This window comes from Muntiacus reevesi, chromosome 16, assembly GCF_963930625.1.
Source record: "Muntiacus reevesi chromosome 16, mMunRee1.1, whole genome shotgun sequence".
In the NCBI taxonomy this organism is placed as follows: domain Eukaryota; kingdom Metazoa; phylum Chordata; class Mammalia; order Artiodactyla; family Cervidae; genus Muntiacus; species Muntiacus reevesi.
Window position 1 is genome coordinate 57552969 of NC_089264.1, and position 21680 is coordinate 57574648.

Genomic DNA, 21680 nt, shown 5'->3' on the forward strand with positions numbered 1-21680 from the left:
ATGACCAGTTACACTTTCTCACTGGCCACAAATCCTTCCAAGTTGCCATATCGAAAGGGTGCAAAAGGATGTGACTTTCTAGGAATGGTTTTGGGGAATCCTGTGAGGATCAGTTTATAAGCAACAGGAGTCAGGTCGAGGCAGTGGCTGGGAAGCTAACTCTCAAGAGCCACCACGGAGCCTCGGCAGCGGGAGACGGGGACATGTGGCTGAGTGTGATGTCACTCTGGGCTGGTGAGGGTTATTGTTAGCCTGCCAGAAAGCCTGGAACCTTCCTAGCTCTCAGATTACATTTTCAAGGAAACAAGAGCTCACGGTCCATTGTATCTGCCCCGATTGTGGCTTTCTGTCACTTGAAAATACTCATCATAGGTAATGAAAACCTTTTAGCAAGGCAGTGGAATTTAATTGGACATCAAAGGTAAATTTTTAAAAAAGCAGAAAATAAAACATTAAGAAATTAAAGCATAGACATTGCATATTATAAATAGCAACAGTTTTAAAAGACCACTTAAATACTTTATAGACCCAGTGGGTTCTATAAAAACCCACTTGTTCTCCACTCTACAAAAAACCTTGTAGCTAATTTTTTTTTTTAATTTAACCAAATTCAGTTATATCATCCCTCAAGTTGTAGGCATCTGCACACCGGGACATGTATGCACATTGCGTTCATGAATACCTTGTCTCAGAAGATGAATGACATCCTGGCAATAAACTTAGCACCATCATTTACTGTGTGAGGTTAGAGGCGCTGACACACCTGTCTCACTCTATTCCCCTGGTATACTGAGGACAAATGTCATTTAACAGTTTCATGAAATAATAAAATTCAAAATATTCTACATTAATTTCCTAAATTCAAAACACCAAATTAAGGTTACATATAGTTATTGGTAACATAACATGCATAACATAACCAACATGTACTATATTAAATGAGAAAAAATTCTGTTAAGGTGTATTTGATACTTCTATTATAGTTTTAAAATTACATCTACCTTGACTGTTACAAAACTTAAAAAAAACAAAAAAACAACAACAAAACTCCTCAGTTACACTGATAGAAACCTGAATTACTAACAAACACTAGTGGAAACACTTTAGAATACATAATTGCAGGGAAGTGAACTACGCAGGAAATAGATATTTTTGTTCCTGCAATGAAGAAATACCATGGATCACAAAGATGACAAAAGTCCATGGCTTGCTATATAGGCTATAAACCCGGAATATGACTTTAGATAAAATGTTGGATATTTTATCTTATATTAAGTTTTATGGCTTAATAATGATTGTAAATAATGATTACTATTGGCAAATGAGTTATCTACCAGAGACAGTATTTTTAATGCTTAATACAATCTAATATTCCAATGAAGACAAAGTTATTTCATAAAACAAAAAATGAGTGAAGATCGATCTGTCATCCCTCACCACTTTGTATGTGTAAAGACAGCCCATGTCAGTCCTGGATGACTGACCTCTGAGGAGAGTGAGCATTTCCCCACAAAACTGCAAAAAAAAGTCAGAGGGCCACCCCCTCTGCCTGCCAGGCCCATCTGTCTGCTGCCTGGAAACCTCCAGCGAACTGTGGTTACAGTTCAAATTCACAGCAAAACCAAACACCTTCCCAGGTCACCTCAGAGCTTTAAGCAAGCCTGGCCTGCCACGCTCAGGACCGGAGGTTCCCTGGCTTTAGAAGACCGATGCCCCAAGCAACTGAGCGGTGAAGCAAGTCCTGCCAGGCCCTGGTTCCTACCTTGGTGTTGAAGTCCAGGGCGTTCTGAGATGTTTTGTATAATTCAGGATACTTCAACATATTCTCCTTTCTGCATGATCTCTCAAATATTCCCAGAGTTAGGGGTGGCATTGCTGTAAACATCTAAAGCGCACAAACTAGTCATTATACCAGGTAGCCAAATGCAGGGTGAACTTCTATCTCAAAGTATTCAATAGAAAAGGAATAATTAAAAGGCCTAAACTTACCACATTATAAAGACCTATGCACCATCTCTCAAAGAGGATCTGTCCAGAAAAGCCATTCACGAAGGCAAACCAGATCTAGGAAGAAAACAGTCCAACCCTCCCAAATTAGAATGCTGAAACCATAAATTCAATGTTTAAAATCTGTTGTTACTCAACCAGTGCATAAGAGCTTCACTGACATGGTATTTTCATGATTCTCTTGAAAATGGCATTTCTTTGCTTTACTTTTTAATTTGAAGGGATTCTTTCATAAGGTCTTTGCTACTTAGGTCAGGATTGGTTCCACTTGTTGAATCAAAAAAGAACTATACCAATAGGCAATCATAGATTTAAAAAAAATTAGGTATAATCTTGTTTCCTAAAAGACACTTTAGAGAATATATTTTATGCCATTAAAATTTTAGACCTTTAATTCCCCTTTAAAATATCTATCTTCTGGTATTTATTTAAAGATTTTTTATCATAATTAAAAATTTTGTTTATTTAGAAAATAAAATAATTTCTTATACTAACACCATCACCATTTACTGTCTTCTGCTGTGGTTATATTCATGTAGCTCATTTATATACATTCAAAGATTTATCTTACTGGAAACCTATATGCAGCATCATGTCCTGTTCCTTTTCTTCTTAACATTATATAATACATATTTTCTTAACTTGTTACATACCCTTTAAAATGATGTTAATGGAAATGGATATATATTCCCTACTATTTTGGATATTTAGCTTGCTTCTGGTTTTTTCTACTACACATAATTCAGAACTGAATATTCCTTCAGAAATCCTAAATATTTCAATTTCTTAGGATGAATTACTTTGAATAAAACATAGCTTAACTGAGGTAAAATTGACATACAAAAATGACACACATTTAATGTATACAATTTGGTGAATTTGGACATATGCGTGAAACCATCACCTAACCAAGGTAACAGACATATCCCATCATCTCCCCAAATTTCCTCCTGTTCTTTTTTCTTTTTCCTTTTAGAATGAATTCTTAGATGGAGAATTAATGTGTCAGAGTGTTTAACCTTTTTAAAAAACAGTTCTTGATAATTACAACCATCAGAATGCAAAATTTGAATTTATAATATTAAAAATATTTTGTAACTTAAATTTATACTTTGATTAAAACCAAATCTTTACACACACACACAAAAAACAAAACAAATCTTTAACTAATAGAGTGACATGTTCTTATATATTTTACAGTGTCTTAAAAGCAGAAAACTGATCTTTGCCTACAAAATTAAAGGACAATAAAAAGAAACTTTCTCCAGCATATTTAAGACAAATGGAAAATTTAAGTGAATGTTAGTAAATCAATAATCCCTATGTTATTTTTAAAAAAGCAGGACTAAAATGTAATTAAAAATCACACTGATCTGGAAGAGAAAAATGTCTGACCCAACATGACATAAATGCAAACACAAAGCCAAACTATCACAACAACAACGAAAAACCTGTTAGGGAACAGCAGTTTGGACGTGCTGGTTAAGTGAATTTTTGAACTGGAGTTGCACGGACTTTGCTACACTTCACGTTTCATTTAACCTCATTATGGAAGCATGAATTGCTACAAATTCACCATTTATCAATATGTACCCAGGCTGGCCTCACTATGAACAGTTTCTGTACCCACATTGATCTTTTTCCTTTTCATAGTGGAAAGGAATGACTGAGCATATATAAAAACCAATGTCGGCTTCATGAGATGGAAAAGAGAACAAAGTCGCAATAGCACATGAAAAATAAGTCCAGATTGTGTTAGGGTTGTAACACGCATTAATGACAACAAGAACAAAAGCATAGATACGGGAGGCAAATCTGAAATTCTCACTTGCTTGCCACATATATTTACAGAAAAGATTTGAACTTGTGCTCTCACCTAGAAGCCAGATCATTCACTGCTATATGCAAAAGTACTTAGCATCTTCAAGGGAAGTTAAATTTATTCCTTGGAGACTTGGGGTGGTGCTGCAGACTTAAAACTTTTTTTTTTTGGAAAGCGTTAAGTAGACATAAATTGACAGGACAGACTTCAACACGATCTATTGTGTTTTCACATTAGGCCTTTCTGAGATGTGGATTATGTAAATACATATTTGTGATACTCTGGGTGACGGTAATGTTTTCCCTGTAGGTGACTGTGAAGCTCATTCAGATTTCTTATGCTATGATGGTAATAAAAGGAATTTTTAAACATGAACTTTCAGCTGTGGCCTGAATAGTCTATAAAGATGCAGCCTAATCTTCGCTGGTCTGAAGAAAGCTGAGGCTGCATACATACCAGATTCCTTTAATGGACATGATTTGGCTCAAAGGTTAGTTATAAACACATTTGCAAACATCAATACTATATAATAGGAGACATTTATGTTAATAAATTTGTGTGTGAATAAACATTTGTAAATGTGAGTGGTCTCCTGGCTTCTTTGTATGTAAATTTGGTGATTAAAACACCACTAGGAGCTTGAAATTGAGAAATCTAAATTTGAAATTTAGGAATCTAAGTCAATGGATATTTATATTCAGCTTCCAATTCAAAATAACTTGCAAATAAGCTAACACACTCGCAGTTCAAGTTTATTTTAAAATTCACTACGTATCTAACTGCTTTATGAGAACAATGTAGACATTTTTAAGTTGAAAGCTATCAAAGCATTTTTGCCTTTTTATTTTTCCTACTGAAAGGTATGTGAACATGTTTCTAAAAATTCTCTTCTTGAGCTTTAAAAAGTTAATATTTTAATTTTTTTTAAAGGAGAAATGACTACAGTACCCACATCTTCATATAAATATTTTGGCACTGAAGTTTACATATTTTAAAGGAAAGAGAGATTTTTAACAGTGAAGATGTCTACCAGAAGGCTGATTCAAGTTAGTCTGAGATTTGCAGTTTAAAGATTAGAAATGCATCCCATACTAAATAAAACAACACCTAAATTAGTATAAACACATAAAAGTCCCTCCCTTGACTCAACAAAACCATGGATGCAGAAAGAAAACAGGAGTCCCTCCGGGGAGGTATCTAAATTATTTAAATTCACAGGAAATCCATATCTCAGCACAACTTGGTGGGAAAGTATCACCTCATTGACTTTAATCAAAGCTTCTGGAAACCAGAAACACTACACTGGCTTGGGATCTTACCGGAAAACCTGGACGTGACCAATTGTTTGAGAGAAAAGGTCTTATTTTGCTAGCAAGGAGTCAGACGTTTCAGAGAAACTAAAATCTCTTTAGCGAGTGCCAGTCATTCCAATGAACACCTAGAGTCGCTGCTGAGTGGCCAGCCAAGCAAGCGCTTTATACCGCCACCTGCCAAATCTGTTTTTATTTGTTTGGCCGTAATTTATGGCAGTGCAGTAGCCAGACGGTGACATTCCTGGCAGTTCAGCAACGGGAAAGGCAGTTTTTACAGATAATCTACAAATCCCATAGTGTTCCGTCCTATTTCTTTATTAGCAAAGAAACTTCAGAGCTGCCTGTCCTAGTATTTTCTGACTTTCACGTCCCAGGAGAGGCGTGGCAGTTAAAGCTTCACAGGCATTTCCCTGATGGAGCATTTCTGCATATTAAACAGCGGCTTACAAACCTCAGTGAGTCCTCTGCTCCCACGCCCCACCAGCACAAAACCTGAAAGGGGAGATTGGAGACTGGCGGTTGTCCTCACCAGAGACATTCAATGATGTGCATTCTGTCTATTCACTCACAGTATTGACATGAGCCATTAACATCTGCAGAACTTGTTTTAGCTGGCAAAAGTTGGGTATCTGGGAATTGATTTAAAAGACCAATTCATTTCCAAGATAGTTGAATTATATTCAAAATACATTTCCATAAACTGCTAAAAGAAAAATAACTTAAGAATGAGATTTCCAGTAAAGTTTAGGACTGACTTCCTTTCCAATGTGTAAAGAATTTGATCAGTGTTAGTTATCTTTCAAAGAGGCTTTAAATTCAAAGCCAAGTGAAGTTTAGGGCTAATCAACCACAAATTGCATAACTCTGGATTTGAAACAGAGCATGCTGACTTAGTTTTCCATGTGAGTTTGATATATTTTATGTCTCCCATTAGTACATAATTTTGACCACTTCATTGTTGACTGTCAAATAATCTAGATTTAAAAAGTGGCAAGTTGAGTACCCATTTCATTTTACACAATGATATTTTTGCAAGCAGATTTATTGCTGCCAGTGGCATTAAACACCCAGATACTTCAAGAATATATGTAAATAAACTGTCTAAATTGGTATTCTTTCTAATGTCGATAAATGTTGCGGGATAAGAAAAAAATCTAACTAGAAAAGTTAGGATTATAGAGGGGACTGAGAATTGTAAATAATTTTATTAGAAAAGAATAAAAAATTTATATAAACAAAATATTTTGTATGATCTCATAAGCTATTTTGGAAGTGCATTTTGTTTCAAAACAGACTATTTCAGACCAAATTCGGCAGTAATGAACAATAACTAAATTCATAGATTATTCTGTTTATGTTTCCAAGTATTTAATTATAGTATTTCATTATTTTATCTAATGGGTTGCAATCTAAGTATAGATTTTTAGTGACCAATAAATGAAACTGCCTGCACACTTTGAAACTGAAAAACCCAGGGATCGAACCTGGGTCTCCTGGATTGCAGGCAGATTCCTTACCGTCTGAACCACGAGGGAAGCCCTTAATTTTACTAATCTGACTCATAATAAGAACTATGCTCAGTCAACATTTTGATAAGAAGATAAGCATTCTGACAGGCATAAAGAACAGCTGAAGCAGACATACAGCAGTTTCCAACTAACATCTCAGCAGGGAAATGTGAAGCCTACTGACTGTTTACAGTGTTACTTTTGTGGCATAAAGTATGAGACATGATTTTCAAATGGCACATGGGAAGGTTCTGCCTCTCTGATGGATGTGGGGAAGCAGTCAGCTGAGCAGAAGGCAAGCTGGCATGAGCAAACACGTGTAAGGGAGCCCAGGGCAGACTTATGCAGGCGTAGGCAGGTCCTCGGACAGGGGTGGAAGATGGAGGGCTTTCTTAACAAGCTACGGAGCGCTCCTTGCATGCTCCGTGAAGCTCCAAGAGGCGCAAGGAACTGGTAACGCCTAGAGTTCAAGGATTACGAATACAGCTTCTGATGATAAGAGGGTCTATTTTTTAAAAAAAATATAAAGAACTTACTTATCGCATCCTGAGTGTTGAGTTTACTTATTCACCTACGGGTGCTATGCTACCCAGAGGAATAGCCACTGGCCATGTGGTTCTTGAATACTTGAAATGTGATTAGTCCAAACTAAGATACGCTGTATGTGTAAAATACACACTAGACTGTGAACACTTAGTTATGAAGAAAAGAATGTGAAATATTGCTTTAATAATCTTTTATAGAGATTCCAAGCTGAAATAATAATATTAAATATATAGTTAAATGAAATATAATTTAAAATTAATTTGGGCTTTAATTTTTACTTGTTGTTGATGTGGGTCCCAGAAAATGTAAAATTACACATGTGGTTAGCTTTATATTTCTATTGGCAAGTTTTTGGAGGGTAGAAACCTCGCGCAATTTAGTTATTGAACTAACCCTGGGGCCTGGCAGCCTGTAGAGACTGCAAAACATGTTTGTAGGATAAAATGCACCCTTTCAGAAATGATATTCCTGATCCACATTAAGTTCATAGGCCAAAAATGATGTTATATTTGTCACATGAAAAGGGATATAGAGATTTCTTGTGATCCAGACACAGTAACCAAACTATTCTGATAATTTTTAGACAAATTCCTCATTATCTGGACTCCTTGTTTCCTACCAAATTCAGGCACCAAAAACTGATCTGAAGAGGAAGGAATGCTTCTGTCCGATTACGTAGGCTGAAACATGAGAAGAACTACAGGGAGACCAATACTAGCAAAACTACCTGTGTGTTTTTACTGATTAGATCCCTTAGTAGAGCTGACATCCTCAGTTTTATGTCCACTAGTCCTTTCCTTTTTTTAAAAAATTGATTTTTATTGTACAGTTGCTTCAGAATGTTGTGTTATTTTCTACTGTACAGCAAAGTGAATCAGCTCTATGTATATCCCCTCTTTTTTTGGGACTTCCTTCCATTTTCCCTTCCTTTTCTCTTTAAACACAGTTTTCCTCATGTGCATCCCTAAACAATTTACTGTTTTCTCTCGTATGCTTTTGAACTATAAAAAATGCTATGTAGTTTGTAGTTTTTTAAAAAACTGAACACATTACTTTATTAGCAACTATCATTCAACATTTCTTACCAAAGTAACACAGTGTGCTTAGCCAGAATTTCAACATTACTTCTCCACAGCTGACAAACTTTTTAACATATTCATAAGTTAAGAAAGTGGGCCAATGAAGGATTAATTAAAATTATGAAGAAATGTCTTCCCCAAAACGTTTCAAATGTATGTGCGAATGACAAGGATTTTCAAACTTAACGTGCAATTACCTCGATAATATAGAGGACTATATTCTTGTAGAAGCAATATAGGATACACTTGGAGACTCTGTTATAGTTCCAGGCGCCATGCACCATCAACAGATTCTTCAAATATTTGAACTAAAATAAGAATGGAAAGAAGTTAACCTTTTCCTCTTCACAGTGGCAGCTGAGAAGATGAACGGTGTGTTTGGCAGAAATGCTGCTTACCTGAGCTATGGAGTAGTCAGAAGAATTAGCTGCCTGAAGGCCTTCATTGCCACTTATTCCTACCCCAACATGCGCTGTCTGTATCATACTGACGTCGTTTGCTCCGTCACCAATGGCGAGGGTTATGACTTTCACTTGCTTCTTAACCATCTCAACAACTTCAGATTTTTGAAGAGGAGAAACCCTTAAATAACAACAAATTATCACTTTTTTCCTGGAAAAAGGAATTTTAAGTTGTCACTGTCTTGAAGGATAAAAGCAACAGAAGAGCTAAATGAATAGGTCTCTGAAGAAACACCGTGGAAAAGTCTTACGTTTAAGTGTTTAAATCTCTGTTAGCCTGGTTTGCCACTTTAAGGGAAAAATAAAGTCACAGAAGCAAAACTCTGGGTGACAGAAGCTACAATGCCTTGTTAAATATTAGTTTCCCAGAATGTGTGCATAAACTTGTTAAAAGATGACACTTGTGTTCAGAAATTCCATTATTTCCCAACAGATAATATCAAGATTTCTGCTTCTTCACTTTTGAATGAGAAAAAAAGCAGAAAGGCTGTTGAATGATAGTTCAAATACCAATTGTTCTACTATATCTTGAAAGTAAAAGTTTTGAACCTCCATAAGCTGATCTTAGATGATTCCTATACATGTAAACAATTTAAATAAACAATAAGGAACTGGGTAACTTCCCCATCTGTTCTCAGACACCCGGGAGAGTCAACTAAAGTAAACACCAAGTGCTTGATTACATAGTTCATCTGCCTGTTTCTTTTCTAAAGCTACTGACAATGGCAAAGTAGAATCAAGCAACCTTTTACATAAAGGTGGGTCAGGTATAGAGAACTCCAGCATCCATACTAAAATTGTATAGTATTAATATTAACTTTGGAGCAACTTTTCATAGACTTAAAACCCCACAACAATTACAGTTCAATGACAAAATATTTATTTGCATGATTAACTTAATCTAGTATCCATGCTATCTCGGTGATTAGACAGAAAGAAAGGAAAACTGAATAGTGATCTGGCTCAGTAAACTATTAAGAGAGTAATGAACTATTGAGAAACAACTAATATAGTCATTGGTAGTGAGCAAAAGAAATAACCCAGAGCTAAATTCTTTATCAAGGTTAAGTGCAGTAAATACCTGCTGGAACATCTGGTAAATCATTTATTAGCCTGCTTAGAAATGAAGATCATGACTCTGAGACTCAATACATCTTTGCACATTTTCCTGATTTTTTCCTTAGGAAAAATTCCTAGCAGTGGGTATTTTGCACAAATAAGTGCCTTCAGGAGGCCCAGATGTCCCTTCTTAAATGCTTTGGCCAAGAACAGATTCAGTCTTTATTTCAAGTTTGAGAATCATTGTGTTGGAGCGTGAGTTGCTTGCAGAGTGAACCGGTCTCTTCATCTTTATATTACTGTTGCTGATCCAGGATAGGTACCCAATAAATGCTTGCTATATGAAAGAATTATTTTTAATTCTTTCTTTAAATTTCCTTTCCGAGTCTGGCAACAGTACAAAATGACACAACTGTGAATACCGTAAAGGAATGGATGAGTATCACGTCATTAACGGGCTTTTCCACTGTTAGCTCTCATTTTTCTTTGAAGCAATTTTCATTTCATTTTCACATATTATTTAATTTTTCTTAACAGGCTATTATAAATTGGTCAGCCCACTGGCTCTAGGCCAATGTTTCAAATATGAACTATAGCTGACATTTAGTAAATGTCAAAAAAGAATGCTCACCAAGAAGTGATCTAAAAAGCAAATGGGAAATGGGCATGAAAAGAGAGAAGCATTTGAAGACATCTGTCAAATTCCCTTTACAACTTAACAGGCTCACAATGCAAATACATTGTGAGGTCACACCATAGGATCAATGGAGCTGAGAAACACAGGTATTTTTTTTTTGGTCACATAAGCTGAATGTATAATAAAGGATAAATCTCTGCATGGTGAGCTAATAGTAATGATTAAGAGAATCATCAGAAAAAAGCTGGACTAAACTTTGTTTTCTTTTCTTCATGACTATTACAACTAACCACTGCTTTCTCTGCTTGACATTACAATTTTTAATACCCCCAAATTAAAACTGGCTGAGGATTTTTACCAACAGAGTGGATGGAATTCCAGCCAAGCTATTTAAAATCCTAAAAGATGATGCTGTGAAAGTGCTGCACTCAATATGCCAGCAAATTTGGAAAACTCAGCAGTGGCCACAGGATTGGAAAAGGTCAGTTTGCATTCCAATCCCAAAGAAAGGCAATCTCAAAGAATGCTCAAACTACTGCACAATTGCACTCATTTCACATGCTAGCAAGGTAATGCTCAAAATCCTTCAAGCTAGACTTCAATAGTATGTGAACCGAGAACTTCCAGATGTCAAGCTGGATTTAGAAATGGAAGAAGAACCAGAGATCAAATTGCCAATATACATTAGATCATAAACAAAGCAAGGGAATTTCAGAAAAACATCTACTTTTGCTTCATTGACTACGCTACAGCCTTTGATTGTGTGGATCACAACAAAATGTGGAAAATTCTTAAAGAGATGGGAGTATCGGACCACCTTATCTGTCTCCTGAGAAACCTGTATGCAGGCCAAGAAGCAACATTTAGAATGGCCATGGAACAACAGACTGGTTCAAAATTGGGAAAGGAGTAAATCAAGGGTGTATATTGACACCTTGCTTATTTAACTTCTATGCAGAGTACATCAAGGGAAATATTGGGGTGGATGAATCACAAGCTGGAATCAAGACTGCTGGGAGAAATATCAACAAACTCAGATATGCAGGTGATACCACTCTAATGGCAGAAAGTGAAGAGGACTTAAAGAGCCTCTTAATGAGGGTGAAAGAGGACAGTGAAAAAGCTGGCTTAAAACTCAACTTCCAAAAAACTAAGATCATGACATCTGGCCCCATCACTTCATGGCAAATAGAAGGGGAAAAATGGAAACAATGACAGATTTTATTTTCTTGGCCTCCAAAATCACTGCGGATGGTGACTGCAGCCATGAAATTAAAAGACTCTTACTTCCTGGAAGGAAAGCTATGACAAACCCGGACGCATATTAAAAAGTAGAGACATCACTTTGCTGAGAAAGGTCTGCATTGGTTTTTCCAGTAGTTATATATGGATGTGAGAGTTAGACCATTAAGAAGGTTGAGTGTCAAAAAATTGATACTTTCAAGGAGATCAAACTAGTCAACCCAAAAGGAAATCAATCCTGAATATTCATTGGAAGGACTCATGCCGAAGCTCCAATACTTTGGCCATCTGATGTGAAGAGCTGACTCATTGGAAAAGACCCTGATGCCGGGAAAGACTGATGGTGAGAGGAGGGGGTGATATAGGATGAGATGCTTGGATGGCACCAATGACTCAATGGACATGAGTCGAAGCAAAATCTGGGATATAGTGAAGGACAGGGAAGACTGGTGTGCTGCAGTCCGTGGGACTGCAGAGAGTTGGACACGGCTTAGAGACTGAACAAACAAATAAACAAGCATGGATATGACTAGTTCAGGTCTTAAAATAGAGCATGAGTTCCCGAGGCAAGAACAATATCTGTTTTTCTTTAAGAAAAGGCAATGATGTAATGAGAGACAACCCAAATCTCACTGCAAGTAGCACAAGTGAGGATATCTGCTTCCATTATCAAGAGAAAAGAGGACAACTGGAAGGACAGTCCTTGGAAGAAGACTCAACAGCAGAAGCTCTGGTATCCGAGGGGTTTGAAACAGTAGTTGGTTGCTAAAGAAAGATTCCACGTTTAAGTAGAATTTATAAAACAAAATACGCATACCTTATGACATTTAACTCAGAATATAAACGTGCAAGCTTGTGATGTAAGGCAAAGAACCATACTCTGCCAAGGAGTTTGTGTTTGAAATTCTGCATATTTTTCTTGCAGAAACCTGACTTTGGGGCACAATCCATGGCTTGTTTCATTCAGTGGAAACTACAATGTCATGATGCCATCCACCCCAGTTCATTGTTATCTTGTCTTCAGCAATGTTTTCCTGGAGACTCAAAAAGTCTTTCTAGAACATTATACTTGGTTTTCCTACCAACAATTTTGGCTAGACTATTTTTTGGTGGCTTATGAAACACCTAAGTGATGATTACTTTGAGAAGTACAATAAGAACAAAGAGATTAAAGAATGAACACCCACAGATTACCAGTAAGCACCAAGTCGACTCATGGAAGCAAAAAGTGTAGGCATGTACTAGAGACTGTCCTTCCAGCCCTGGGTGTGCTGTGCCGGGGGCATCCTTCAGCGTGTCTTAGGGAGGGAATGTGGTTTAATGGGGCCCAGGTTAGTCAAGTTGATATCAGTTAAACGATCTTCTACTATTTGTGCAGCACTCATTTAAAAATTATTTCTTGCTACAAGAGGTATTCAGTCAGATCAGTCGCTCAGTCATGTCCAATTCTTTGCAGTCCCATGGACTGCAGCACGCCAGGCTTCACTGTCCATCACCAACTCCCGGAGCCTACTCAAACTCATGTCTATCACGTCAGTGATGCCATCCAACCATCTCATCCTCTGTTGTCCCCTTCTCCTCCTGCCTTTACAAGATAGCAAAACCAAATTAGAAGACATTAAAAACAAGTGTTGCAGAAAGCTTTTTGATATACTTGCCAGTACTTAATAATTTCCGAGGATGTAGAAGTTAGCATGGGTTGCAAGAGCCTCCCTTGATGAGTCAGAATTTGAAAAGGAGAGGAGAGTTCATGTAAGGTAAAAGAAGGAGCATACATTAAATTTCACGTTAAAAATTTTCCAGAATACACTGCTTTCCACTGTGTGTTTCCACCATATAAAAAGTCCTCTCCTTCACTCATTAGTTTACTTTCTTAACTTTTATATACTTGTACGATTCTCTTTTTATTTGTACGATTTTCTGAATAGTCTGGAACAACCTTACCACACAAGTTAATCTTCCCAATATCTATTAGAAACCACGAATTCATGGTTGAGAATACATGAAACCTAAACTTTATAAATACCAATAATGATCCAATGCATAATTCATAGACACCATAAAAGCGCTGTTTTCTCCCCTAGGTGTATCTTCACCACCCAAGGGTCTGCATCAATACTTAAATCACCCACGGTTCTCTTCCGTCCACTGTTGCTCTTTCGCCCTCGGAAGAGGTCAGAGCCTCGGCGGGAGGACTGCACATCGCCCGTGCGCTATAAGGCCCAGGTCCCTTCCCTGTGGCTCCGCAAGCAGAGGGGGTCCTTGGAGACACAGCCTAGCGGTACATCGAGTGCGGAATGCTTTTCAGAATCTATCTTGGCTGCAGTCTCTGCATGTGTTATTCATTATTTTTCTTACTTGCTATGTAGTAACTCTTACTGCCCTATGAACATTAGTTTGGAGTACTGGAAATTTTTACCATTTAAGCTAGAAAATGTATATGGTGGCCCACCTTACATGAGGCTCATTTTGTACCCTTTTAATGGGATTAGCTACATGAATCACCTTTTTGAATGGAATATGGATAAGGATTATATGTGCATGTGTATATATAGAGAGAAAGTCACATAATAAAGAATATTTAAAGGACTTTTTATAGGTAGCTAAAAGTATAATAATTTATCTTACTGTATTGCGTGTTTAGGTTAATAACCTAGAAAAATCTAATATATACACTAAAAATTAGGCCAATAATACATTAACTTAAAAACTCATTCTGTAAACTTAAAAATTACTATAAAGTTGCTTTCAGAAAGTAAATTTAGAAAACACATTGAGAACATGGAGGAATACAGTATTTCTTCATTATCCTGAAGCGTTTTGTATAATGACCTTGTATTTGTAGAGTCTTTGCATTTAGGAAGCTAGAGAGCTGCTCCTGGTGACTATTTAGAGGCCAGGATCATTAGTGGGGAATCTGCTGTACTTTCCTTTGCAACAAACTTCCTAAGTTCTCTCTTTGCGAATATCAGTCTATTCCCCATTGAGTCATATTCTGCTGACTAACAAAGAAATTACAAAAAGAGAAATACCTAAGAGAAAAATTTATGAGACTGAACTTAACTCTTCTTCGAACTAAAATTTGTAGGCTCATTTATAAAGTTTTGAATTGAGGAGGAGTTAAAACATGGCAAAAATAATTTGGGCTACACGTACTAAAATTATATAACCATTACAGTGCTTCCAGAAACTCGCCATCAATTTATGACTGGAATGAAAACAGCCATTTATATAGCAAATCCTAAAAACGATTCTTAGCATGGGGTACATAATGAAACATTCACCCATTACTGGGTAAGAAAGTTGTGTTATTCAAATGACAGATGAGTGAGTGCGTTCCTAGTCTCCAAAAGCAACATCTGTTGATACACTATGAATTCAGAGCCATCAAGAGCAACTTGTAATTCAAGGATTCAGTCCACAGAAGCAAAATACAGATAGTCCGGCCACAGGACGCAAAAGGAAAATATCTTTAAAAAAAGATTTCCTTTTGTAAAGCATTTTAGATGTAAAACCTCTCTTTTGTGGAATTTTGTTGTTACAAGCAAGCTTCAGTTTCAGTGGTTCAGATATTTTAAACAATGACTGATCATATTGACAGTAGTATATGCTTGCATATGCATGTATGTATGTGTGTATAGGCATACTGAACTATTAACTGGCAAATAAACCTTATAAAAGGCATTAAAAAGAAGATACTTCCTAGTAGAAATATTTATTATAGTATTCACACCATAGAGCAGTTTGTCTATGGTGGGACTGCTCATTAAAAAAAAAAAGAGAGAAATCCATCCACCCATCCATCTATCCAGTTATCTGGGACCTAACACTGTACTTAGCATATAGCAGACTGCCGTAAGCAACAGGAATAAAAAAATAACACAGTAGCCGTGCCTTAAAATACTAATTTGGATCACTCAAAAGATATGTACATATATACATGCCTTAATTAAAAATACTTTTCTTGCTAAAAAATGATAACCACTATTGGACAACATAGGGTAGTCACAAACCTTCAATTCGAGAAAGCTTGAAGAATCTCAGTATTGTTTACCTAGCTCCTCTATTCTCCAAATATACAACAGGCTGCCTCCTAACTGTGAACTGTCACATATGAACAGGAGTTGTACTCTTAGCATCATGGATGAGATTATTTCCCCTTTTTGGCAAAATGTCCATTTACTCAGTTCCTGTAGTACATGGTGAAATTCTATGGAAGAATACAAGGAGAAGAAAGGAAAAGAGAGTAGACCTCAGAACCCTCCTTCTGCCCCGAGAGATATTAACTTAAGGGCTTTTATTGAGCTACTGACCCAGGAGTTAAATGTTAAGAGCCTATAGACAGTGGTTTCTCTATGGACCCTTGCTATAAGGAGAGAGAAGTTTCTCCAGCAAGGGACAGGCCCAGCCGCCTCTGTCCAGGAGCCTCATGACAGCACTGCTGGGCTACTCAAGAAGGATGAGTGCCCTCCCCCTTCAAGCTCTGCCTCTCGAGAGTGGTAAGACCAAGGGCCCACCTCCCATTCACTGTATCTGTTTGGAGGACACGTGGGCACTGATTCTCTTTCCTTTCCCCGTGACTTTGGATACGTAAGGAAAAGCTGAAGCTTCCTAGCTGTTTTTGTTGTCATTAAGTCGTGTCCAACTCTTGTGACCCCATGGACTGTAGCCCACCAGGATCCTCTGTCCACGGGATTCTCCAGGCAAGAACACTGGGGTGGGTTGCCATGCCCTTCTCCAAGGGATCTTCCTGATCCTGGGACTGAACCTGCGTCTCCTATGTTGCGGAGAGATTCTTTACCACTGAGCCACCTGGGAAGGTAGAGCTTCTTTCAGCTCGCCCATCTTTCTTTCCTTCCTCCATCTCCCCACTCCCTTGTTTTTGAATTTTCTCCCATGTAGATGGGTTTCTCCAAGAAACCCTCTCTCAGAAAGATCTAGTGGAGGATGGAACATGTGGCATAGCAGAAGCTACAGACAGACACAGGAATAAAACCCTGAAGATGCCATGCATTAAAAAAGGAATTCCCTAGATTTCAGAGTCACAAGGACCTGTGAACACAAAACCCGTGAGAGCACTTTGGGGAAACAGGAAACGCTGGATGAGTAGCAGAAGATGAACGGCATGCAGAGAAAGAGGGCTGTGCCAGAGAGCACGGAGGGACGACCAGCTGGGGAAAGCTGCCCCCTCTCTACGGCGCCCGGTGTGCTGGGGCTGAGCCGGGGCTGCAGAGAGCTAAGGGGTTCCTCTCGGTGCAGCTGGGACCTCTGCTCAGGCTCAGAATCTCGGGAAACTCAAAGTCCACAAAATAATGGAAAAAACGAAACAGGCCACTTTCAGGATCACCTCCAGGGTTTTAAAGCTAGAACCTCAGGACAATTCTAAACTCCTGCCTAGGAAGAAGAAAGTCAGACCTTCCTGGCCAACCTCAGGGCGTGAAGCCAGGCATGGACAGGCGCCCATACTATGGATATGCTGAGAAGCCTGGCATGCTACCTCATCTGGGCAAGTCCGTCGGAATGTGGCTGCCTCTAGCAAGAGCAGAGCTTGGGTAAAGACACTGGGGAAAAATAGGGATTCCCTAAGCTCAGACTGAACCCTATCTCCAAATTTGCCTCAAGTTAGGACACAGCTTTCATCTTTCCTCCGAAAGGAGTATTACTGCCCCATAGGGCAAATGGGGAAAAATAGTCTCACAGGAATATTTATAAGACAGGAGAAGCTCATGAACACAAAGAAATACAGTAACTTATAAGAAAACAGAACTTGTAAAAACAGACCTAACAAGAAGTTAAAAGAAGTGCAAGGGGGAAAAAAAAACCATGGAAAGATATGGGAAGATACTGGACATGTGAGACCGAAATAAGCAGTTATAAAGAAGAACCAACTAAAAATATGTTACATAAAAATGTAACTGCTAAAATAAAAAAAACAGTAGGAAACTGATATAACCTGAAAGTGCAAATTAAAAATTTTCCCAAAAGATACCAGGAAATTAAAGGACAGATTGTGAGAAAAATGAGATGAAGGAAAAAAGGTGACTACACATATATAATGGGAATCCAAGAAGAGAACAAAAAAGGATAAATGAAAAGAATGATGAGTAACTTTCCAGAATTAAAGATATATATCTCCTTAGACTGAAACGACTATATTAATATAGCACCAAAATGTAAGAAAAAGGTTCCCATCACTAGACATATTATGGTTAAACTAAGATTAAGAAATATTTCTATAGCTTCTAGAGAGAAAAAGTAGATCACTTACAAAATAAGTAACCTGACTAATCCTGGATGCATGCACAAAATTAGTATCTTCAGTTTTTGTCTCTATGAGGGAGGGGAAGGAAAGGAAAGACATATTAACAGATACAGACAATAAGCACAAGTATGGTTAGCAGAACACCAGGAATAATCAGACACAGCATAGAAATAGATTGTAAAGCTTTCAAACCAGCTAAAGAAAATTTCATTTAACTTGTATGCGGAGTACATCATGTGAAATGCCAGGCTGGAAGACTCACAAGCTGGAATCAAAACAACCTCAGATATGCAGATATCACTCTAATGGCAGAAAGCAAAGGGGCAATCAAGAACCTCTTGATGAGAGTGAAAGAGGAGAGTGAAAAAGCTGGGTTAAAACGGAACATTTAAAAAACTGACATCATGACACCTGGTTGCATCACTTCACGGAAAATAGATGGGGAAAAAGTGAAAACAGTGACAGATTTTTATTTTCTTGGGCTCCAAAATCACTGCAGACAGTGATTGCAGCCATGAAATTAAAACAAACTTGTTCCTTGAAAGAAAAGCTATGACAAACCTAGACAGAGTATTAAAAAGCAGAGACATCACTTTGCTGATAAAGGTCCATCTAGTCAAAGCTATGGTTTTGCCAGTAGTCATGTATGGATGTGAGAACTGGACCATAAGGAAGGCTGAGCACCGAAGAATTGATGCTTTTGAACTGTGGTGTTGGAGAAGACTCTTGAGAGTCCCTTGGACTGCAAGGAGATCCAACCAGTCCATCCTAAAGGAGATCAGTCCTGGGTGTTCATTGGAAGGACTGATGCTGAAGCTGAAACTCCAATACTTTGGCCACTTGATTCGAAGAGTTGACTCATTGGAAAGGACCCTGATGCTGGGAGGGATTGGGGGCAGGAGGAGAAGGAGATGACAGAGGATGAGATGGCTGGATGGTATCACCGACTCGATGGACATGAGTTTGAGTAAACTCTGGGAGTTGGTGATGGACAGGGAGGCCTGGCGTGCTGCAATTCATGGGGTCGCAAAGAGTTGGACACGACTGAGTGACTGAACTGAGCTGAACTGATTCACTGGAAGGACTGATGCTGTAGCTGAAGCTCTGATACGTTGGTTACCTGATGCAAAGAGCCAACTCATTGGAAAGGGCGTTGCCACTGGGAAAAACAGAAGGCAAGAGGAGACGAGGACGACAGAGGATGAGATGGTTGGATGGCATCACTGACTCAATGGACATGAGTTTGAGGAAATTCTGGGAGACAGTGAAGGACAGGGAAGCCTGGCGTGCTGCAGTCCATGGGATCACAAAGAGTCAGAAACAAGTTAGTGATTGAACAACAACAGTGAAAATCCTTTTCCCACAGTGGAAGTTACGGGGAGAATAAAGAAATAAAAAGCACAATAAATGGAAAACACAAAATAAGACTAAAGAAATAAGGCTGAATGTGGCAATAAATATCATAAGTATAAATGGGTTAAATTCACTGATTGACAACTTATTGACCAGAGATGTATCAATATATCTTATTTTCTTGTTGTTGATTCCTTTAAGATTCAGGGATGATGTCCTTTAAGCTTGACTGGTCTGATCTCCTTGCTGCCCAAGGGACTCTCAGGAGTCTTCTCCAGCACCACAGTTCAAAGGCATCAATCCTTTGGCTCTCTGCCTTCTTTATGGTCCGGCTCTCACAACTGTACGTGACCCCTGGGAAGATCATAGACTTGGCTTTATGGACCTTTGTTGGCAGAGTGATGTCTCTGCTTTTCAACACACTGTCTAGGTTTGTCATCGCTTTCCTGCCAAGAAGCAATCATCTTCTGATGCCATGGCTGAGGCCACCATCCACAGTGATTTTAGAGCCCAAGAAGAGGAAGTCGGTCACCACCTTTCCCCCTTTTATTTGCCATGGCAATGAATACGTCTTTTGTTACCCAAATGTTATGGACTGGAGAGCTTTCAGTATTCACTTACATAACAGATTGCTGGCCACAGGTTTAGTTTCCCCCAAAATCCCCCAGTCAACAATGCGTTAAAAGACAGAGACTCCCCCATTATTAAAACAAAAGGACTCAGCACTATGGTGTCTAAAAGAGATACGCTTCACCGTAACAGCTAACACAAGCTCACTATGTTTTGAACTCTTCGCTTGTTTTAATTTTTTCGATTCTCAGAAGAACACGATATGAGATAGGTTACTGGCATTGCCGGTTTACAAACGAGGGTACTCAGGCACAGCGAGATTATATAGCTTAAGATAAAAGAGCAAGTAAGTGGTAAAGCTAGAGTTCAACAGGCAGCAGGAAAATTTAGACAGGACCGCATGCTTAGCTACTGCATTATACAGACAGACAGAGGGTTTCGAGGGAAAAAGAGACGAGGCCTGTATGAAACAAAAGAAGGCCAGGTTAGCAATTTTCATATCAGTATAGAATTTAGGGCACAGAAGAGTCCATACTACTCAGAGAGAAATCTTTATATTCTTCTTATCAGAAGTGATATAAAAGTAAATTTGATAGCATTTCTAAGAGAAACAATTTTAATAATAGATACCAAAGCACTGAGTGTATGTATATACTAACCCATTTATTCCTCACAAATCTATAAGGACAATTATTTCATCTCTATTTCTTTTTTCTTATTTATTTTATTGCAGTTTGATTGCTTTACAAAGCTGTGTTAGTTCCCGCTGTGACAGTGAATCAGCTGCATGTACACACATCCCCTCCCTCTTTATCTCAAAGATGCAGAAAACTGAGCCGGAGAAGGTAAGCAGTGTGCTGTTTAGCTAATAAGAGGTGGAGCCTGGACTTGAACCCTGGAAAGTTTGGCTCCAGAGCTTGAGTTCCAGATCACACGGCATTATAAACAGAAGGAAAAGGATGGACTGTTCAGTCATGGGACTGAACCCAGGACTGTTCAGTATTGGGTATTGGAAGAATTTGCTTACCATGTAGAAATGAATAATATTGGATCCCTTCTCCTTCATACCACAAATACACATTAAAAATAAGCTTAAAGACTTATCCAAAAAACATAAATGTGTCCAGTTAACAAGGAAATGTAGGAGACTATCTTTGTAATTGGGAAGTTCTTACCGTCCCAAAGCACAAGTTACAAAGCGAAAAGCCTACGGAATCTGACTGTCCCAGGGTCAGTTATTCATGCTCAAGGAACAGAACCACAGACAGAAGTAAGAGGGAGCCAGGTCAGAAGACATCTGCCATACCTAGACTCAACAAAGGATCAATATCCAGAACACACAAAGAATTCTTATATGAAAGCAGAAAGAAATATAGGAAACACAATAGAAAAACCTTCTTCAGTTGGAGAAGGAAACAGCAACCCACTCCAGTATTCTTGCCTGGAGATTTCCATGGACAGAGGGGCCTGGCGGGCTACAGTCCACGGGGTCACAAGGAGTCGGAAATGACCGAGAGACTGATGCATACACACAACCTTTTTCAATGTGCTACTTTTCTTCACAGCAAGTAGAATCACTGACTTTATGTCTAATATATAATGAATTGTTACTATTCACAGACACACAGTAGTTACTGCCTTTTGAATATGCATGTGTGTATTTATTTTATTGAGTAACAGCTATAATGTGAAGGCTGGAGCATTTTTTTTCCTTCTGTTGTTCACTGTTCTGTTTATAGCACATATAAAGGTGTCTGGCACAGAAGGGGTTCTTTGAAAACGTTCCTTGAATGAATGAAAGAAAGAAAGAAAGAAAGAATG

General features: G+C 38.2%; 1 protein-coding gene across 1 annotated transcript in view; it reads right to left on the reverse strand.

Moving 5' to 3' along the window:
* Positions 1-21680, reverse strand: part of ATP8A1 (ATPase phospholipid transporting 8A1) — a 238288-nt gene that overhangs the window by 46615 nt on the left and 169993 nt on the right. Inside the window, exons 25-28 of the mRNA XM_065907244.1 lie at positions 8674-8857; positions 8473-8583; positions 1990-2064; positions 1763-1885 (exon numbers count right to left, since the gene is read on the reverse strand). Of these exons, the coding sequence (XP_065763316.1) occupies positions 1763-1885; positions 1990-2064; positions 8473-8583; positions 8674-8857 (493 nt within the window). The remainder of the gene's footprint in view (positions 1-1762; positions 1886-1989; positions 2065-8472; positions 8584-8673; positions 8858-21680) is intronic.